This window comes from Syzygium oleosum, unplaced genomic scaffold (assembly GCF_021117445.2).
Source record: "Syzygium oleosum isolate NSW1041296 unplaced genomic scaffold, Sole_v2.1 Sole_v2.13, whole genome shotgun sequence".
Classification (NCBI taxonomy): Eukaryota; Viridiplantae; Streptophyta; class Magnoliopsida; order Myrtales; family Myrtaceae; genus Syzygium; species Syzygium oleosum.
In genome coordinates, this window is record NW_026607497.1 from 2,122,786 (window position 1) to 2,135,098 (window position 12,313).

Genomic DNA, 12,313 nt, shown 5'->3' on the forward strand with positions numbered 1-12,313 from the left:
ATTGAAAATGAGTTTATATGGCCTGAAAAGGAAGTCCCAACTCAAGGCGGCCTTCGATTTGGGCCACACTATTGGGCCCATACGTGAAAGAAGCCCAACTAATCTTTTTCTAAATGGGCCGGAATCGGTCCACCCATCAGCAGGCCCGGCCCAAATCGGTCCGTTGATTGAAGGCCCTGTCTCTTGCGTTCAGCTCACGGGCTCTGTCGTCACCAGTGCGCGGTGCGCGCTCGGGGCGCCCGCTGTCTGCGGCTGGTTGCATCAGTTTCCGAGCATCGAGAGAGCCAAGATGCGACGCCGGGTTTGTTCCTCGGTACTTATCCAACACCAACGTGTGACAACAGCAAGAATTCGGCTGGTGGCGAGTGAGTAGCGAGTGGGACTTTTGAAGGAAGGGGAGGCGAAACCAGTCATGGGGAGGATATATGTGGTGGAGCTGGAAGGGCGATCTTACCGGTGCAAGTACTGCAAGACCCACCTGGCCCTCGCCGAGGATCTCGTCTCTCGGGTACCACTACTCTCTTGTAATCACTCGGTCAGGGAAGCGGACTCGTTTCTTGCGGCGTTTGATTGGATAAGAGTCGGTTCTTGTTGGTTCGAGCCTCAGTTGGTGAATTAGGATGCTTTCTTTGAAAAACTGCCCTGGGTGTTGTTTTATTCTGACGTATTTCGCTCTGTTTTGTGAGACTTACTGTCGGGTGGATATTGCTTTATTGCTGAATTGTTTCTTGAAAGTGGAAACTGATAGACAAGCAGAGAACTTTATCACGTGCGATAGTTCGTTTGTACAAGTACTGATTTGAGTAGAACAGCGTGTTATGTCGAGTTGCTATCTCAAGGATGTTGAACCCTGATGATATTTTTCTTCTTGTAATTTGGTCAGTCGTTTCATAGTCGCCGAGGGAAAGCGTACCTCTTCAGCAAGGCGTAAGTTCTTCTCAACTGTGTTCGCAGTTTGGGATTTTGCTTCCTAATAGTGGTGGAAGTGTTTATGGTTTTCAGAACTCAAATTCGTGAGGCTTCAGGACCAAGATTGCGTGATTGCATGCTGGCTATAAGATTTATGCCAACTGATTGCTGCCCCTATCATCTCGTTGTTCTGCTTTTCTGTAATGATATTAAAAGGAGGAATACTCTTCTTGCTGGTTTCTGCAAGGGTGACGGCAATATCATGTCCATTTGATAGCTACTAACAAGATTGTTTCTTCCTATCCACGAAATTTTCGTTGTGTCAATAGCTCTAAATATCCTCACCAACTTTTCCAGGAGCTTTTGCATTAGGATGTTTTCCTAGAAAGTTGAGAATCGAGATATAGGCAGATGACTGTACACATTATGCGCGCTTAGGTCTATACACTATTTCACTTCTTTCCCTTTCTCTCCTTTTCCAAAGATAGTAGTGAGAGAGAGGAAGTGGATAATGGTGCAGGTTCAACTGATGCTTGTTGGAGCATTTTAGTTAGAGCATCTAGTCATAGAAGTCATAGTTTATGGAGGATGAGAAGAATGCGATTACTTTTAGGAGATTCTCATGGCATATTGCCTTATTCATCAACACAGATCGCATCGTCTAATGACTTCTAAAGCGACTTCCCTTAGCTCTCTTATGATTGCAAGTATGATTAGGTTTTTCATTTAACAATGCAAAGGCTTAAAAAGAGTCTCAATTAAATTCTTACTACCATTGTAAATGGGCCCTCAATTTTAGTTGACCTTGTAAGGAATCTTCATTTTAGTATTCATTGGTTGTCAATGCAAGAGTACTGAGCTTCATTTGTGCAGAGAAAAGGAAGATCACTCTCTCTGCGAAAGGGAAATGTGGAAATAGAGGTCCTTATACCGAGTTTTTAGTGTCATGACGGTTGTGTTTATTGACACTGTAACTTCAATTACTTTTTTTTTTTCATCTGCAGGATGCTTGAATAATGAGCCGTGAATTTTTCTTATTCATGTATTGATTTGTGCTTTAGGGTGAATTTCACATTGGGAACTCTAGAAGAGAGGATAATGCTTTCAGGACTGCACACCGTGGGAGACATATTCTGTTGCTGTTGTGGCCAAAGTGTTGGGTGGAAATATGTATAATCTCTCTCTCTCTCTCTCTCTCTCTCTCTCTCTCTCTCTCTCTCTACACACACACACACACCCTCATGCACACACCGATTCTGAGAGGGGCTCATGGGTTGGTCAGGAGTCATGCAAAAAAAATCTATATGATGAACCTTCCTAATGAAAGATGAGGATGATACCTATGGTGTATATTAGATACGCAGTTCCATGATATTGCATTAAATTGGTACATGTACTAATTGGTTGCATATCGCCTGAAATCTGACATTGATTCGAGCACAGGCTAAAACTCCTAGATAGCTCTTAGCGCAATGTTGTCCTCTTCTTCGCCCACCTCCAGCAGACACAATATCCATTGGTATAACTAAGATTGTCCGATATTTAGCCAAAAAAAAAAAAAAAAAACTAAGATTGTCTGATCTCTTACTGCATTTTAGAGGCATAGCTTCACACATATGCGGATGGGTGCACCACACATGCTCTCAATTATGTACATATGATGATAGTGATATTAATATAGGCATGGTGAATGGACATTTTTGGCAGAGTTATTATTTATACGGTCGTCTGCTTTCCCGGACATTTCATTTTTTTGCAGGAGGCAGCACATGAGAAGAGCCAAAAGTACAAAGAAGGAAAGTTCGTGCTTGAGAGGTACCGTCCCCTTGTTTGGCATCAAGTCTTTGCTTCTTTACATATTTTTTGCCCTTCGTTCGAAAGAACAAGACCCGTCTCTCTAACAATTTCTTGTTGTATCCATGTAAAACAGGGGATGCATTGTTGACGAATCTGACTTCTGCTCCGAGTTCTACATCGACACTTGTCCCACTGTTAGTGACGGCGAAGATGCGTAGACTGGTTTTCCGTCTGTACAGTTAGTTGCATCGGAGTCGAGGTCATCGGAAATAACGGATACTTCTTCAGTATATGCTCAGTATTATCAAGAATAAGTGTAGATGTATATATATCCATGTGAAGTTTGTGCTTCTTATTGTCACTAGAGCACTTACGAACTTCTTTTCTGTATTCGGAAAGCTTTAATGTCCTCCCTTCCGAGGAAAACCCGCTCGTTATGAAACACTCATTTTCATTCCGAAGGGGAAGCCTGTGGATGAGATTTTTGAGTCGAGGTAAAGAAAAAGGCAGAGAGGCAGAGAGGCAGAGCAAAGATGGAAGACCGTTCCAGTCACTTTTTCTCTTTCGAATAAAGGAAAGCTGTAGAGCTGAGGTTCTTTTTTTGGCTTTGAAAAGGTACCGGGAATCGAGTCGTATTGCAAATCAAAGCATGCATGCTCTTTTATGTTTGCGATAATGATCTTAGAAAGTAGATTCAAACATTGCTAATGGCAAATAAAATCGGGTTTTTTTTTTCCTATCAGAGCAATCCTCAATCCCGAAAAATTGGGAAGATAATTGAGAAGCAATGAATTGGGTTCGAGAAAACCGATCTTTCAAACATTGCTAGAAAGATAATTTAGATTCAAACATTGCTGATGTCAAACAAAATCTGGTTTTTTTTTTTTTCCTATTAGAGGGATCCCTCGATCATGAAATCAACATCTTTAATATCATGTAGTAGGTTGGAAAATGGGCAAAAGTTGTCCGTTTCCAGTAGACATGCCCACGGCTCGGAACCGGAAATTCCGGTTCGTGGCCATGTATGAACCGGAACCGGCGGTTCCGGGCCGGTTCCAGTAAAAATTTAAAAAATAATGAATTATCAAATTATAAAATAATGAATTATTCAATATAAAATGTAATCAAAATGTATATTGTAATCAAATTTGGGGAAAAAAAGAGTTTCTCCACTTATCCGCAGGTTTTTTTTTTTGGGAACCGGAATCGGGCCCGTAGGCCACGGGCCAGTTCCGGTTCCGAACCGCGGGCCCGGTCAACGGGCCGGTCCCGGGTTTGACCCGGGCCGAAACCGGCCCGTGGCCATGTCTAGTTCCCAGTCCTCCGTTTATCCGCACAGCACGACTACACGGCTTGAAGGATCGGGAAGATAATCCGGGATTGATTGGGAAAAAATGAAGGATTAATAAATTTCTGCAGTAAATTCTGCCTTCCAAAAAAAGGAAATCTAAATCGGACAAAAAAGGGAAAAGGAAAATCTAAAAGGGGAAGAAGGAAAAGCGTAGGAATTTTTCTTTTTTTATTCTTATTTTTTTTTTTTGTAGAAAAAGGCCGGTATGAAGAAGAAGCGTAAAGTTATCTATCACAAGATTCAGGAAAGGGTGGGCCCCCTCCCCCTCTTTCCAGAAATTGCATCCCCCACCGCACACCAAAAGTCGGTCCTTTTGAAATTCGGGCAAATCTGCGGCGATCTCTTCACTCCGAGATTTTCGACTTCTTCTCCGGTTCTCTTCTTCTTCTTCTTCGATGATCTGCTTTCTCTGTAGCGTCGATTGATCTTCATTGCAGGTGGCGATTTGGTTAGTTTGGGGGAGATGGGGAAGCCTCCTTCTTCATCTGCTTCTTCCCTGAAGAAAAGGCGGTCCAAGGTACCGTCTCTCTCTCTGCGCGCGCGCGCGCGCGCGCGTTTAGGGTTCGCTTGCTGTGATTGTTCGGTTGATTCGGCAGCTCGCTCGATCCTTTACGATTCGAACGAATGTTGTTGTGTCCACGGTGATTACGGTGCCGCGTCGGTTTTGCCTTTTCCCCGTTCACTTTCGAGACGAGTAGGGGAATTTAATCGGGAGGTAATCGGAAGGTTTCGGGATTTGTTGTAATGAGTTGCACGGACGAACTTCTCCGGCGGCTTCACTGGCCGCTGCCTAGAGACTGACTAGAAAATTGTAATTGCTCTAGTGCTTTCCTTCTCCCCCCCGCCGTCTTCTCACTGAAATCGGTAGCTGACTGAGTTAGCTTATTAGTTGTTTTAACACAATCCGACACGGCACGAACGCGACACCGATAGTCACGTGATTAATGCTCGGGTTTCGGTGTCCGGGGAGGGAGAGAATCTGTTGCTACAGAGGAGAGTTGAGAAGTACCGGGCTTTGTTAGGGAATTTGGTTAGTTAATGGTGGGATGGGTTATTTGATATTAATTGCTCTTTGCCTTGAAATTCGAATGAGATGAATTTTCAACTTGAAAGTGTCAGGTTTTAGTTAAGCGTTCGCTGTGGTTTTTAATGCTCTATAAGGTTCGACTGTTTAGGTTCGGATCAAGAAGACGAGTAAGACTAAAAAGAGGAGTAAGTCGAAGAGGAGTTCTCGCCGCCGTCATGATTCTGATTCTTATTCCAGCGATTATGATTCGCTGATTTCATCGACCACGAGCTCTGAGGAGGATTACAGGAGAAGAAGTAAGAGACGGGCGAGATCCCCTTCTAAGAAGAGTAGTCGGCGAAGCAAGAAGAGGTCGCGAGGACAGTCGTATAGTGCTGAAAGCAGCGAGGACTTGCCTTCTCGTAAGAAAAGAAAAGGGTCCAAGAGAGATGGTAAGCTCAGTCCTAGGATGAAGAGAACTAGAAAGAAATCTAAGAGGCGTGTGAGTTCGGCGAGCAGTGGTTCGTACTGCTCAACCTGTGCGGAATCGAGTAGTGACAGCGGACGGAGTGAATCTCAAAATTATAGGGCCAGTTCTGAGAGAAAAGATAAGGATAGGTGGACAGTAGAGAAGGGTAAAACTGAAGTAACAGGGTGTGGATATAGTCCGAGGAGTTATTCTCCCATTAGTCATCGCAGCATAGGCAGTGGTGATGAGAGTGATGAGAAAATGAGGGGCAGGAACCATTCGATGCGATTAAGGTCTGTTATAATGGTTAACAATGAGGACAGAGAATTGCATGCTTATGGACATAAGGAAGAAATTACTTATGAAACTGATGATTATCCTTCTTGCAAAAGTAACGATAGTAATGATTCTGGGGGCAAGCGGGAATTGACCCATCATCCGCTTGTTGAATCTGAGGTGAAGAGGCAGGTGGATGACGAAAAAGATGAAGAGGCTGTTGTTTCAGATGTGAATTGTACTGCAATAACTGAAGATAGTCAGAAGAATGGAAACAATATAAGCTCTGTTGTAGTTGGAACCATCCATACCATAAGGGACAATGAAAGTAATGTTTCTGGTGGGTCAGATGGTAACGATTTGGAGTCAATGTTGAGACAGAGGGCACTGGAAAATCTCAAAAAGTTCCGAGGTGTTCATAAAAATGCAGCAGCTTTGTCTGCTCAGAAAGAAAATGTTGATGGTAATAAGAAGCAATCTTCAATTGCTACTTCAGAATTGCCTGACCATAAGTTTCCCAGAGACAATGTAGCCAATGCACCTCCAGTTGAAGGCAATGGTATCAATTCTGATTCTTCTGTGAAGAGAGATAGTATTAGTATAAACTCGAATGATGAAAGTTTAGGTGATAAAGGCGGTAAAGTTGTGCCTGCCATTTGGAGACAGTCCTCTGAGGTCAGGCCATATCACGGGCATAGTGGTTTCAAAGAAAGTGGATCTACTAGGCAATCCGTGGAGAAACTATTGCACAAGGGGACTGGCGTTGCTAATGCCAAACAAGAGGTCATACCAACCTTTGCTTCCAATACTATTAATCCAAGGGTGACTTCATATACATGGAGGCGACAGTCGGCAAAGGTTCAAGCGCCATCCAAGGAATTGCGTCCTTCCTCGGGACCTCCTCAGGCAAAGCCGATGGTGACAAAGGGTATTGGTGGCAAAACTACTATTGAAGCTGCTGGAACTGAGAACAAAGTCGACGATAATGAAGTCCACGAGAAGCATGCATCTCCCGCTCCAGAGCTGCCTTCTCATTCTGAGTCCACGTCAGGAGCTGTGAGCTCAGACAAAGATGGGAATGCTGCTAAGGATGGTCCCCAATATGAACAAAAGACAATGTCTGTTACTCGGGGTGGTGAAACGATAAAGGTGAGTTGCAAATGTGAAGTGTTATCCTACTTATTCATCCTCAAGTCCGCATGCTGTGAAAATGTGAATGGAGCAACTTGTTTATAAGATAATGGATGTTCGATGTTTTAAATTAGTCCAATGTCATTGATTTATGCACAGGTGAACTACCAGGTTTACATCCCCAAGAGAGCCCCTGCTCTGGCGAGGAGGCAACTTAAGCGATGATACAGGATCTTTACTTTCGCTCGGTAAGGATCCCCGCTTTTGGTTTTTCTTTTTCAGTTGACCAACATTGAAGGTTAAAAAGGCCGATGGACATGCCGTACCAGTTGACCAGAGTGTATCACTTGATTTTTGCGACAAGTTTAGAAGATTGTTGCAATGTAGAAGGACTGAACCTTTTCTTGATAAATTTGTCATATGTTTGCCTGATAGAGCCCCGGTCCAGTGGAAAATATTTGTTCCGATCTCATTTTCTGTGACACCTAAGGGCAAGTTGCTCGAGTCACGTCCGTAAGTCACTGTGATACATGTACAATGTTGGGATTAATAAAAAGAAAACATGACATTGTGTTTCGGACTCAAACGAGCACTATATTCGGCTGCTGGCCTGCCGAACACCCCGTGAGTGTGCTATGGCTGAAGACATTCGAGCATGTGTATCCAGTTACAAACAGCTACGATAGCCTTCAATCTATGTTAGAAGTTTATCTTCTTCCTGCCGCTCAGGCATGCCCATTCACCCTGCTCCGAGACTGATATGTCTTCTAAGAAACAAGAATATCGACTTCTGATAGATGGGACCTGCGTAAAGACACTGGGCCCGAGTTTCTTCATCTGGCCTCTAAGGAATTCGTCACAGCAGCCTTGGATTCTAAAAATCTTCTCAATGCCAAAGTTGGAAGTAAACTATTGGAGGTTCTTATTCTTTAAAACTTCACCCTTAGAATAATAATTCACTCACTAAACATTGTTAAAGACTCTCGAACAAGTTCGGCAAACAGAAGGAAAAAAGGACTATTGAACGAGGACTGATGACTTCATTCAGAGACTGAAAAAACGTTACAAACAATTGACCTAAATTTCAAACAATAGCATGGCTGATATTGTTAATCATCTCACGTTTAGCAATAAATCTAAGGACTCCGTCCACATTGGAATAAATCTAGGCAGCAGTGAGCACTCCCTTGTTTGTACTTAAATTACCTTATAATTGTTTAAGCAAGACCAAGTGTATTCGGAATTCGGAGAATACCTGGTCAGACAGGATACCAGAGACAGCAACGGTTGCTCCTGGCTTGGCATAAGATACTATATGATCTGCCAACTCTAGTAGAGGATTCAACAGAATATTTGCAACCACCACATCATATTTCTCTGTTTCCGAAATGAGTCCCTGTTTATTCAAGGTCTGTCCTGAATCTTCATGTGTCCCTTCATTGGTAGGAACCAGCTCTAGCTGCATCTTGTCCGATCCAATGTTGTTTAGAGCAGCATTGTGACGAGCAGATGATATCGCTTGAGGATCTACATCGAATCCCACCGCAGATGCAGCACCTAACTACGTCCACAATAGGCATTAAAAATTTGAAAACGAACATTGGCTTTTCCTGGCTTTATTTAACTAACTGTATTTCTGTAAAAATATGTCGCAAATTTGATGGAATGAGTAGCAGCTGTTACTTTTGCAGGATCAAATTTATCAGGCTAGATGACCCATCTCATGGAGACTCATTATATTGCAGCAATAGACCGCGAGTCACAAAAATTCTGTCGTCAAATAATTCTATAAAAAGTAAACATTGGGTCGCTGGGGACACCAAAATCAGTCCTTGCCAAACTTGTCTATTGCTTTAGACTTGTTATCCCATAGGTCATATCAGTATGAAAATAAAGCCGCAACGTCACTTAAAATTTCAGATACCTTAAGCGCTGCTATTGCAAGAATGCCAGAACCAGTTCCATAATCCAGCAAGTGTTCTCCTCCCTTTATCAGGCCATGTAGCAGCAATAGACATAATCTTGTAGTGGGGTGTTCCCCAGTTCCAAATGCCAATCCAGGATTCAGAATTATATTTGTAGCTTCAACATTCTACGTTAGCAACAAAATGGTTAGTGAGGTGGTGAATAAAGATGCAATCTAATATTGTAGTTATTCCAACTCAAATGGCAGTGTTGACTTTGGTGGATCATCCATCTTAGTTTATTATCGACTTCAAGTATCATTTGGAAAGGAGTAGGATGATCAGCCTTGAATAGGAATGGGTTTATTAGATGCTTTGGTATCTACTCTTTCTGTATACATTGTTAAGGAAGTCATACCGGAGGAGTTTGCCACTCGGGGATAATCCAAAGTCCTTCAGTCACTTTGACAGGACGAAATGATTCCTGCAACAGAGAGAAAAAAGTCCAAAAAAGCACATCTTTGAACATGAGTACACTGCTCCAAAAGAAAAAAGAAGGAAAGAGTACGATCACAGCGGGTCACGTTGCAATGCTTGGAAACTGGAGATTTTACCAGACTAAATCAATTAGTTGCTTGTGCAAACGATTAAAAATACATCTAGAAGGCCCTGAATTAATTTGTCACCTTGTGACTGTGGTCTCATAGAAGGCAAAAATCGGTTCATGCATAAGATCAACGGGAAGTTTCGAAGAGAAGTAACCGAACCTGAGTTTTCTTTACCCAATCTTCTTGCTCACACACTTCAATATCATATTCAGGCACGTCCTTCAAGCCTATCGAATCAGCAGCATTTGAAACGGATGCATCCACATCTTCACTAGGAAGAAATATGGAATTGATGGAAATCTGCAACTACCAAGCGGTTGTTAACTTCAAAACAACGAGGTTGATACTTTTATGTGCTCCATTTCCTTATCTTTGGCAGGCACAGGATGTTTTATGCAGATTAGAAGTACGAAAGTTTCAGGATTCGAATAGACCATATACCCTTGGGATAATGCGCAAAAAGTTCACACAAGAGATTGTTTCTTTTGGAATAGACAGCTAACAAAAACAATCTCAATAGGCACACTATCACCAAACAGAATCTGTAAAATTAGAAATGCAATGGAGCAAACTGGAATGGAATCTGGTGCTTCAGAGAATGTATTCTTCTTGATTCGATAAGCAAATGATACTTGTTTCATAATAATTGTGGTGGTGCTACCTCGTCAGAACTTTCAGAGCCATCTTCCTCATCCATGCTTGCCGAACTCGCCCCAAAGCATAAAAGAGCTTCTGAAAGCTCATCCTGGCGCGGTTTGGAAGCGAGAAACATCAGGTTGTTGCTTTTTCAGCAACAAAGAAGAACAAGAAAATGAAAAAAAACAGAGACCCGAATAAGGCACGGCAGAATGCAACTCGAAAGTTTCGTCTTTTTCAATCTTCAAGGGAGTCTAGAGTTCCGAGAGAGGTAAAACTCACTGCGACGTCCTTCGGGCACCGAATACGGACGGAGATATAAGAAGGCGAGGGGGACTCCGCCGCGGGACCGCCGTCCGACGAGGAAAGCGAAGGGCCGGAAGAAGCGGGGGAGGATGAGAAGGTGGTTGCGACGGGAATGCGTCTGGTTTGGGCCACGGAGAGAGCCGAGAGGCAGTACAGTGGCGGCGGCGATGGAGGTGGAGGCGGCCGGAGGAGGAGCCGAGGGCCGCAGCTCACCAGGTGTTTGACGAATCGACTCACCGACATCCTCGTAAGTCGAACTCCTGTCTCGAGTCTTGACTGACGGCGTAGAGGTTGGGCAACGACGTATCTTTGCCCATTCTGCAATGCGACAATACACAATTGGAAAATTTTCAAATTAGGACTTGAAGTGAGATCATGTTTTGAAAAGTGGGCCAAAAGCGGATATTATTTTAAATAATGGTTAAGGAATGATCAAATCGATTTCAAATAAAAGCTTGAGCTCACCGACCGACCAAATAAGTATTTCGAGTCACTCTTTAATATCTGTCGCGTCTAGCATCCAATCGACATATTTCATGCAAATCACACCAAATTTGGAGGTAGATGATAGCTATGGCTAAGCTAGGAACAACCATATAGCCTTCTTATTCTGGCTCTCGCGCTTGTCCTATATCTTGTCCCTCAATCGACCACCCACCCCTAAAAAGTTTCTCTTTTAATGGCATTTTCCATATCTCTAATTGTGCCCGAATCGGTTTTGGATTTTCTAAAATTCTAGTGATATGAGATTTTTTGTGGCATAAAATTAATTTAGAGTAAATATAACATTCGTATGCCAATTTAGGATTTTTGTTTAAGATAGTTTTTTTAGGGTATCACCCGTTTAATAATAAGTACCATATAAAGCCGTTTTTGGGAGAAAAGATTGTCTTTATCTTCTTAAGAATTCGGGAATGATCTAGAGTTCAAATGATTAAATTCTCAAAAGAAACAATCGATAGAGATGGCCACCATAATAGGCTTCCTTTGGATTTTGTGTTTGTTTGTTTGTTTTCGGTTTGCAACTTCCCGAGGAAGTTACCACGGGGACAAATGTTAGGACATCTTTTCCTTAAATTCTATATATTTTGTTAGAAATGGTAGCTCGTCTACGAACAAATAGTATTTTTACCATTCATGAAAATATTCAAATTGCTATCGATAATAAAACATTTCTCGTCACTTAATTATTTAAAATAATACGAGCGATCGACTTTATAAAACATATATTTTTTAAATCACGCCTTAGCCGATTCGAATCTCAAGACGCTAATTCGAACTTGCTTGATCCGCTCCATTGCGATCTCACAACGTGACGGCATTCTCCGGTCCAATCGCCGTCTGGTCTGGTTAGTTTTTTGCGCTTAATCTTGGCGAAACACCTGTATTTCGCTTCGCCCTTTCTAAATTGCACTTCATCTCGATCGGAATTCGGTTGTTCACCAAGTACGTAAGGATGCAATCGGCCATGGCCCATGGCACATCATGGTCTGAAAAGGTGCAACCTTCCCGAGGAAGTTATCGGGGGGAGGAGAAACAAATCTCCAGGACATCTTTTCTTCCTTAAATTCAAGGGAAAACGACACAAATAATTTTTGAATTTTGACCTAATATGTAATTTGATCCCTGAACTTTTAATTTATTCAATGTAATCCCTGAACTTTAACCTAATGTTCAATTTAGTTCCTGAACTTTTGATTTGTTCAATGTGGTCCCTGAATTTTTAATATGTATTCAATTTAGTCCTTTAACTATTTGAAAATGTTCAATATAGTCCTTCCATTAATTCAAGTGCAGGGACTATATTAAACATTTTCATATAGTTCAGGGACTAAATTGAACACATATTAAAAGTTCAGGGACCACATTGAATATTATGTTAAAGTTCATGGACTACATTGAATAAATTAAAAGTTCAGG

General features: G+C 42.3%; 3 protein-coding genes across 5 annotated transcripts; 2 read left to right on the forward strand and 1 right to left on the reverse strand.

Moving 5' to 3' along the window:
• Positions 1 to 231: 231 nt before the first annotated feature.
• LOC115681301 (protein yippee-like At5g53940) lies at positions 232 to 3,163 on the forward strand. Of its 2 annotated transcripts, XM_030605214.2 has the most exons (5): positions 265 to 508; positions 884 to 927; positions 1,971 to 2,079; positions 2,669 to 2,724; positions 2,840 to 3,067. In XM_030605214.2, exons 1-5 carry the CDS (start codon positions 413 to 415, stop codon positions 2,922 to 2,924), a joined length of 390 nt encoding a protein of 129 aa, XP_030461074.1. In that variant the 5' UTR covers positions 265 to 412; the 3' UTR covers positions 2,925 to 3,067. The 2 variants fall into 2 exon arrangements, with proteins under 2 accessions (XP_056172826.1, XP_030461074.1); XM_056316851.1 differs by lacking the exon at positions 884 to 927 and having other exon boundaries at positions 232 to 508; positions 2,840 to 3,163.
• Positions 3,164 to 4,400: 1,237 nt separating this feature from the next.
• LOC115681192 (uncharacterized) lies at positions 4,401 to 7,373 on the forward strand. The gene is made up of 3 exons (XM_030605051.2): positions 4,401 to 4,574; positions 5,233 to 6,957; positions 7,099 to 7,373. Exons 1-3 carry the CDS (start codon positions 4,521 to 4,523, stop codon positions 7,162 to 7,164), a joined length of 1,845 nt encoding a protein of 614 aa, XP_030460911.1. The 5' UTR covers positions 4,401 to 4,520; the 3' UTR covers positions 7,165 to 7,373.
• Positions 7,374 to 7,386: 13 nt separating this feature from the next.
• Positions 7,387 to 10,985, reverse strand: LOC115681193 (uncharacterized). Of its 2 annotated transcripts, none has more exons than XM_056317171.1 (8): positions 10,863 to 10,985; positions 10,370 to 10,711; positions 10,113 to 10,196; positions 9,611 to 9,757; positions 9,262 to 9,327; positions 8,864 to 9,031; positions 8,195 to 8,500; positions 7,387 to 7,743 (listed from the first exon to the last, which is right to left on the reverse strand). In XM_056317171.1, the coding sequence occupies exons 2-8, from the start codon at positions 10,634 to 10,636 to the stop codon at positions 7,639 to 7,641; spliced, it is 1,143 nt and encodes a 380-aa protein (XP_056173146.1). In that variant the 5' UTR covers positions 10,637 to 10,711; positions 10,863 to 10,985; the 3' UTR covers positions 7,387 to 7,638. The 2 variants fall into 2 exon arrangements, with proteins under 2 accessions (XP_056173146.1, XP_030460912.1); XM_030605052.2 differs by having other exon boundaries at positions 9,611 to 9,751; positions 10,863 to 10,980.
• Between the last annotated feature and the right edge of the window lie 1,328 nt (positions 10,986 to 12,313).

Coding starts and splice junctions, on each gene's coding strand:
- LOC115681193 (XM_056317171.1), bottom strand. CDS start 10,636: ATGTCGGTGAGTCGATTCGTCAAACACCTGGTGAGCTGCGGCCCTCGG. Junction 9,032..9,261: donor CCGAGTGGCAAACTCCTCCG/GTATGACTTCCT, acceptor TTGCTAACGTAG/AATGTTGAAGCTACAAATAT. Junction 8,501..8,863: donor TTGCAATAGCAGCGCTTAAG/GTATCTGAAATT, acceptor TTGTGGACGTAG/TTAGGTGCTGCATCTGCGGT.
- LOC115681192 (XM_030605051.2), top strand. CDS start 4,521: ATGGGGAAGCCTCCTTCTTCATCTGCTTCTTCCCTGAAGAAAAGGCGG. Junction 4,575..5,232: donor TGAAGAAAAGGCGGTCCAAG/GTACCGTCTCTC, acceptor TCGACTGTTTAG/GTTCGGATCAAGAAGACGAG. Junction 6,958..7,098: donor GGGGTGGTGAAACGATAAAG/GTGAGTTGCAAA, acceptor ATTTATGCACAG/GTGAACTACCAGGTTTACAT.
- LOC115681301 (XM_030605214.2), top strand. CDS start 413: ATGGGGAGGATATATGTGGTGGAGCTGGAAGGGCGATCTTACCGGTGC. Junction 509..883: donor CCGAGGATCTCGTCTCTCGG/GTACCACTACTC, acceptor TAATTTGGTCAG/TCGTTTCATAGTCGCCGAGG. Junction 928..1,970: donor GCGTACCTCTTCAGCAAGGC/GTAAGTTCTTCT, acceptor TTTGTGCTTTAG/GGTGAATTTCACATTGGGAA.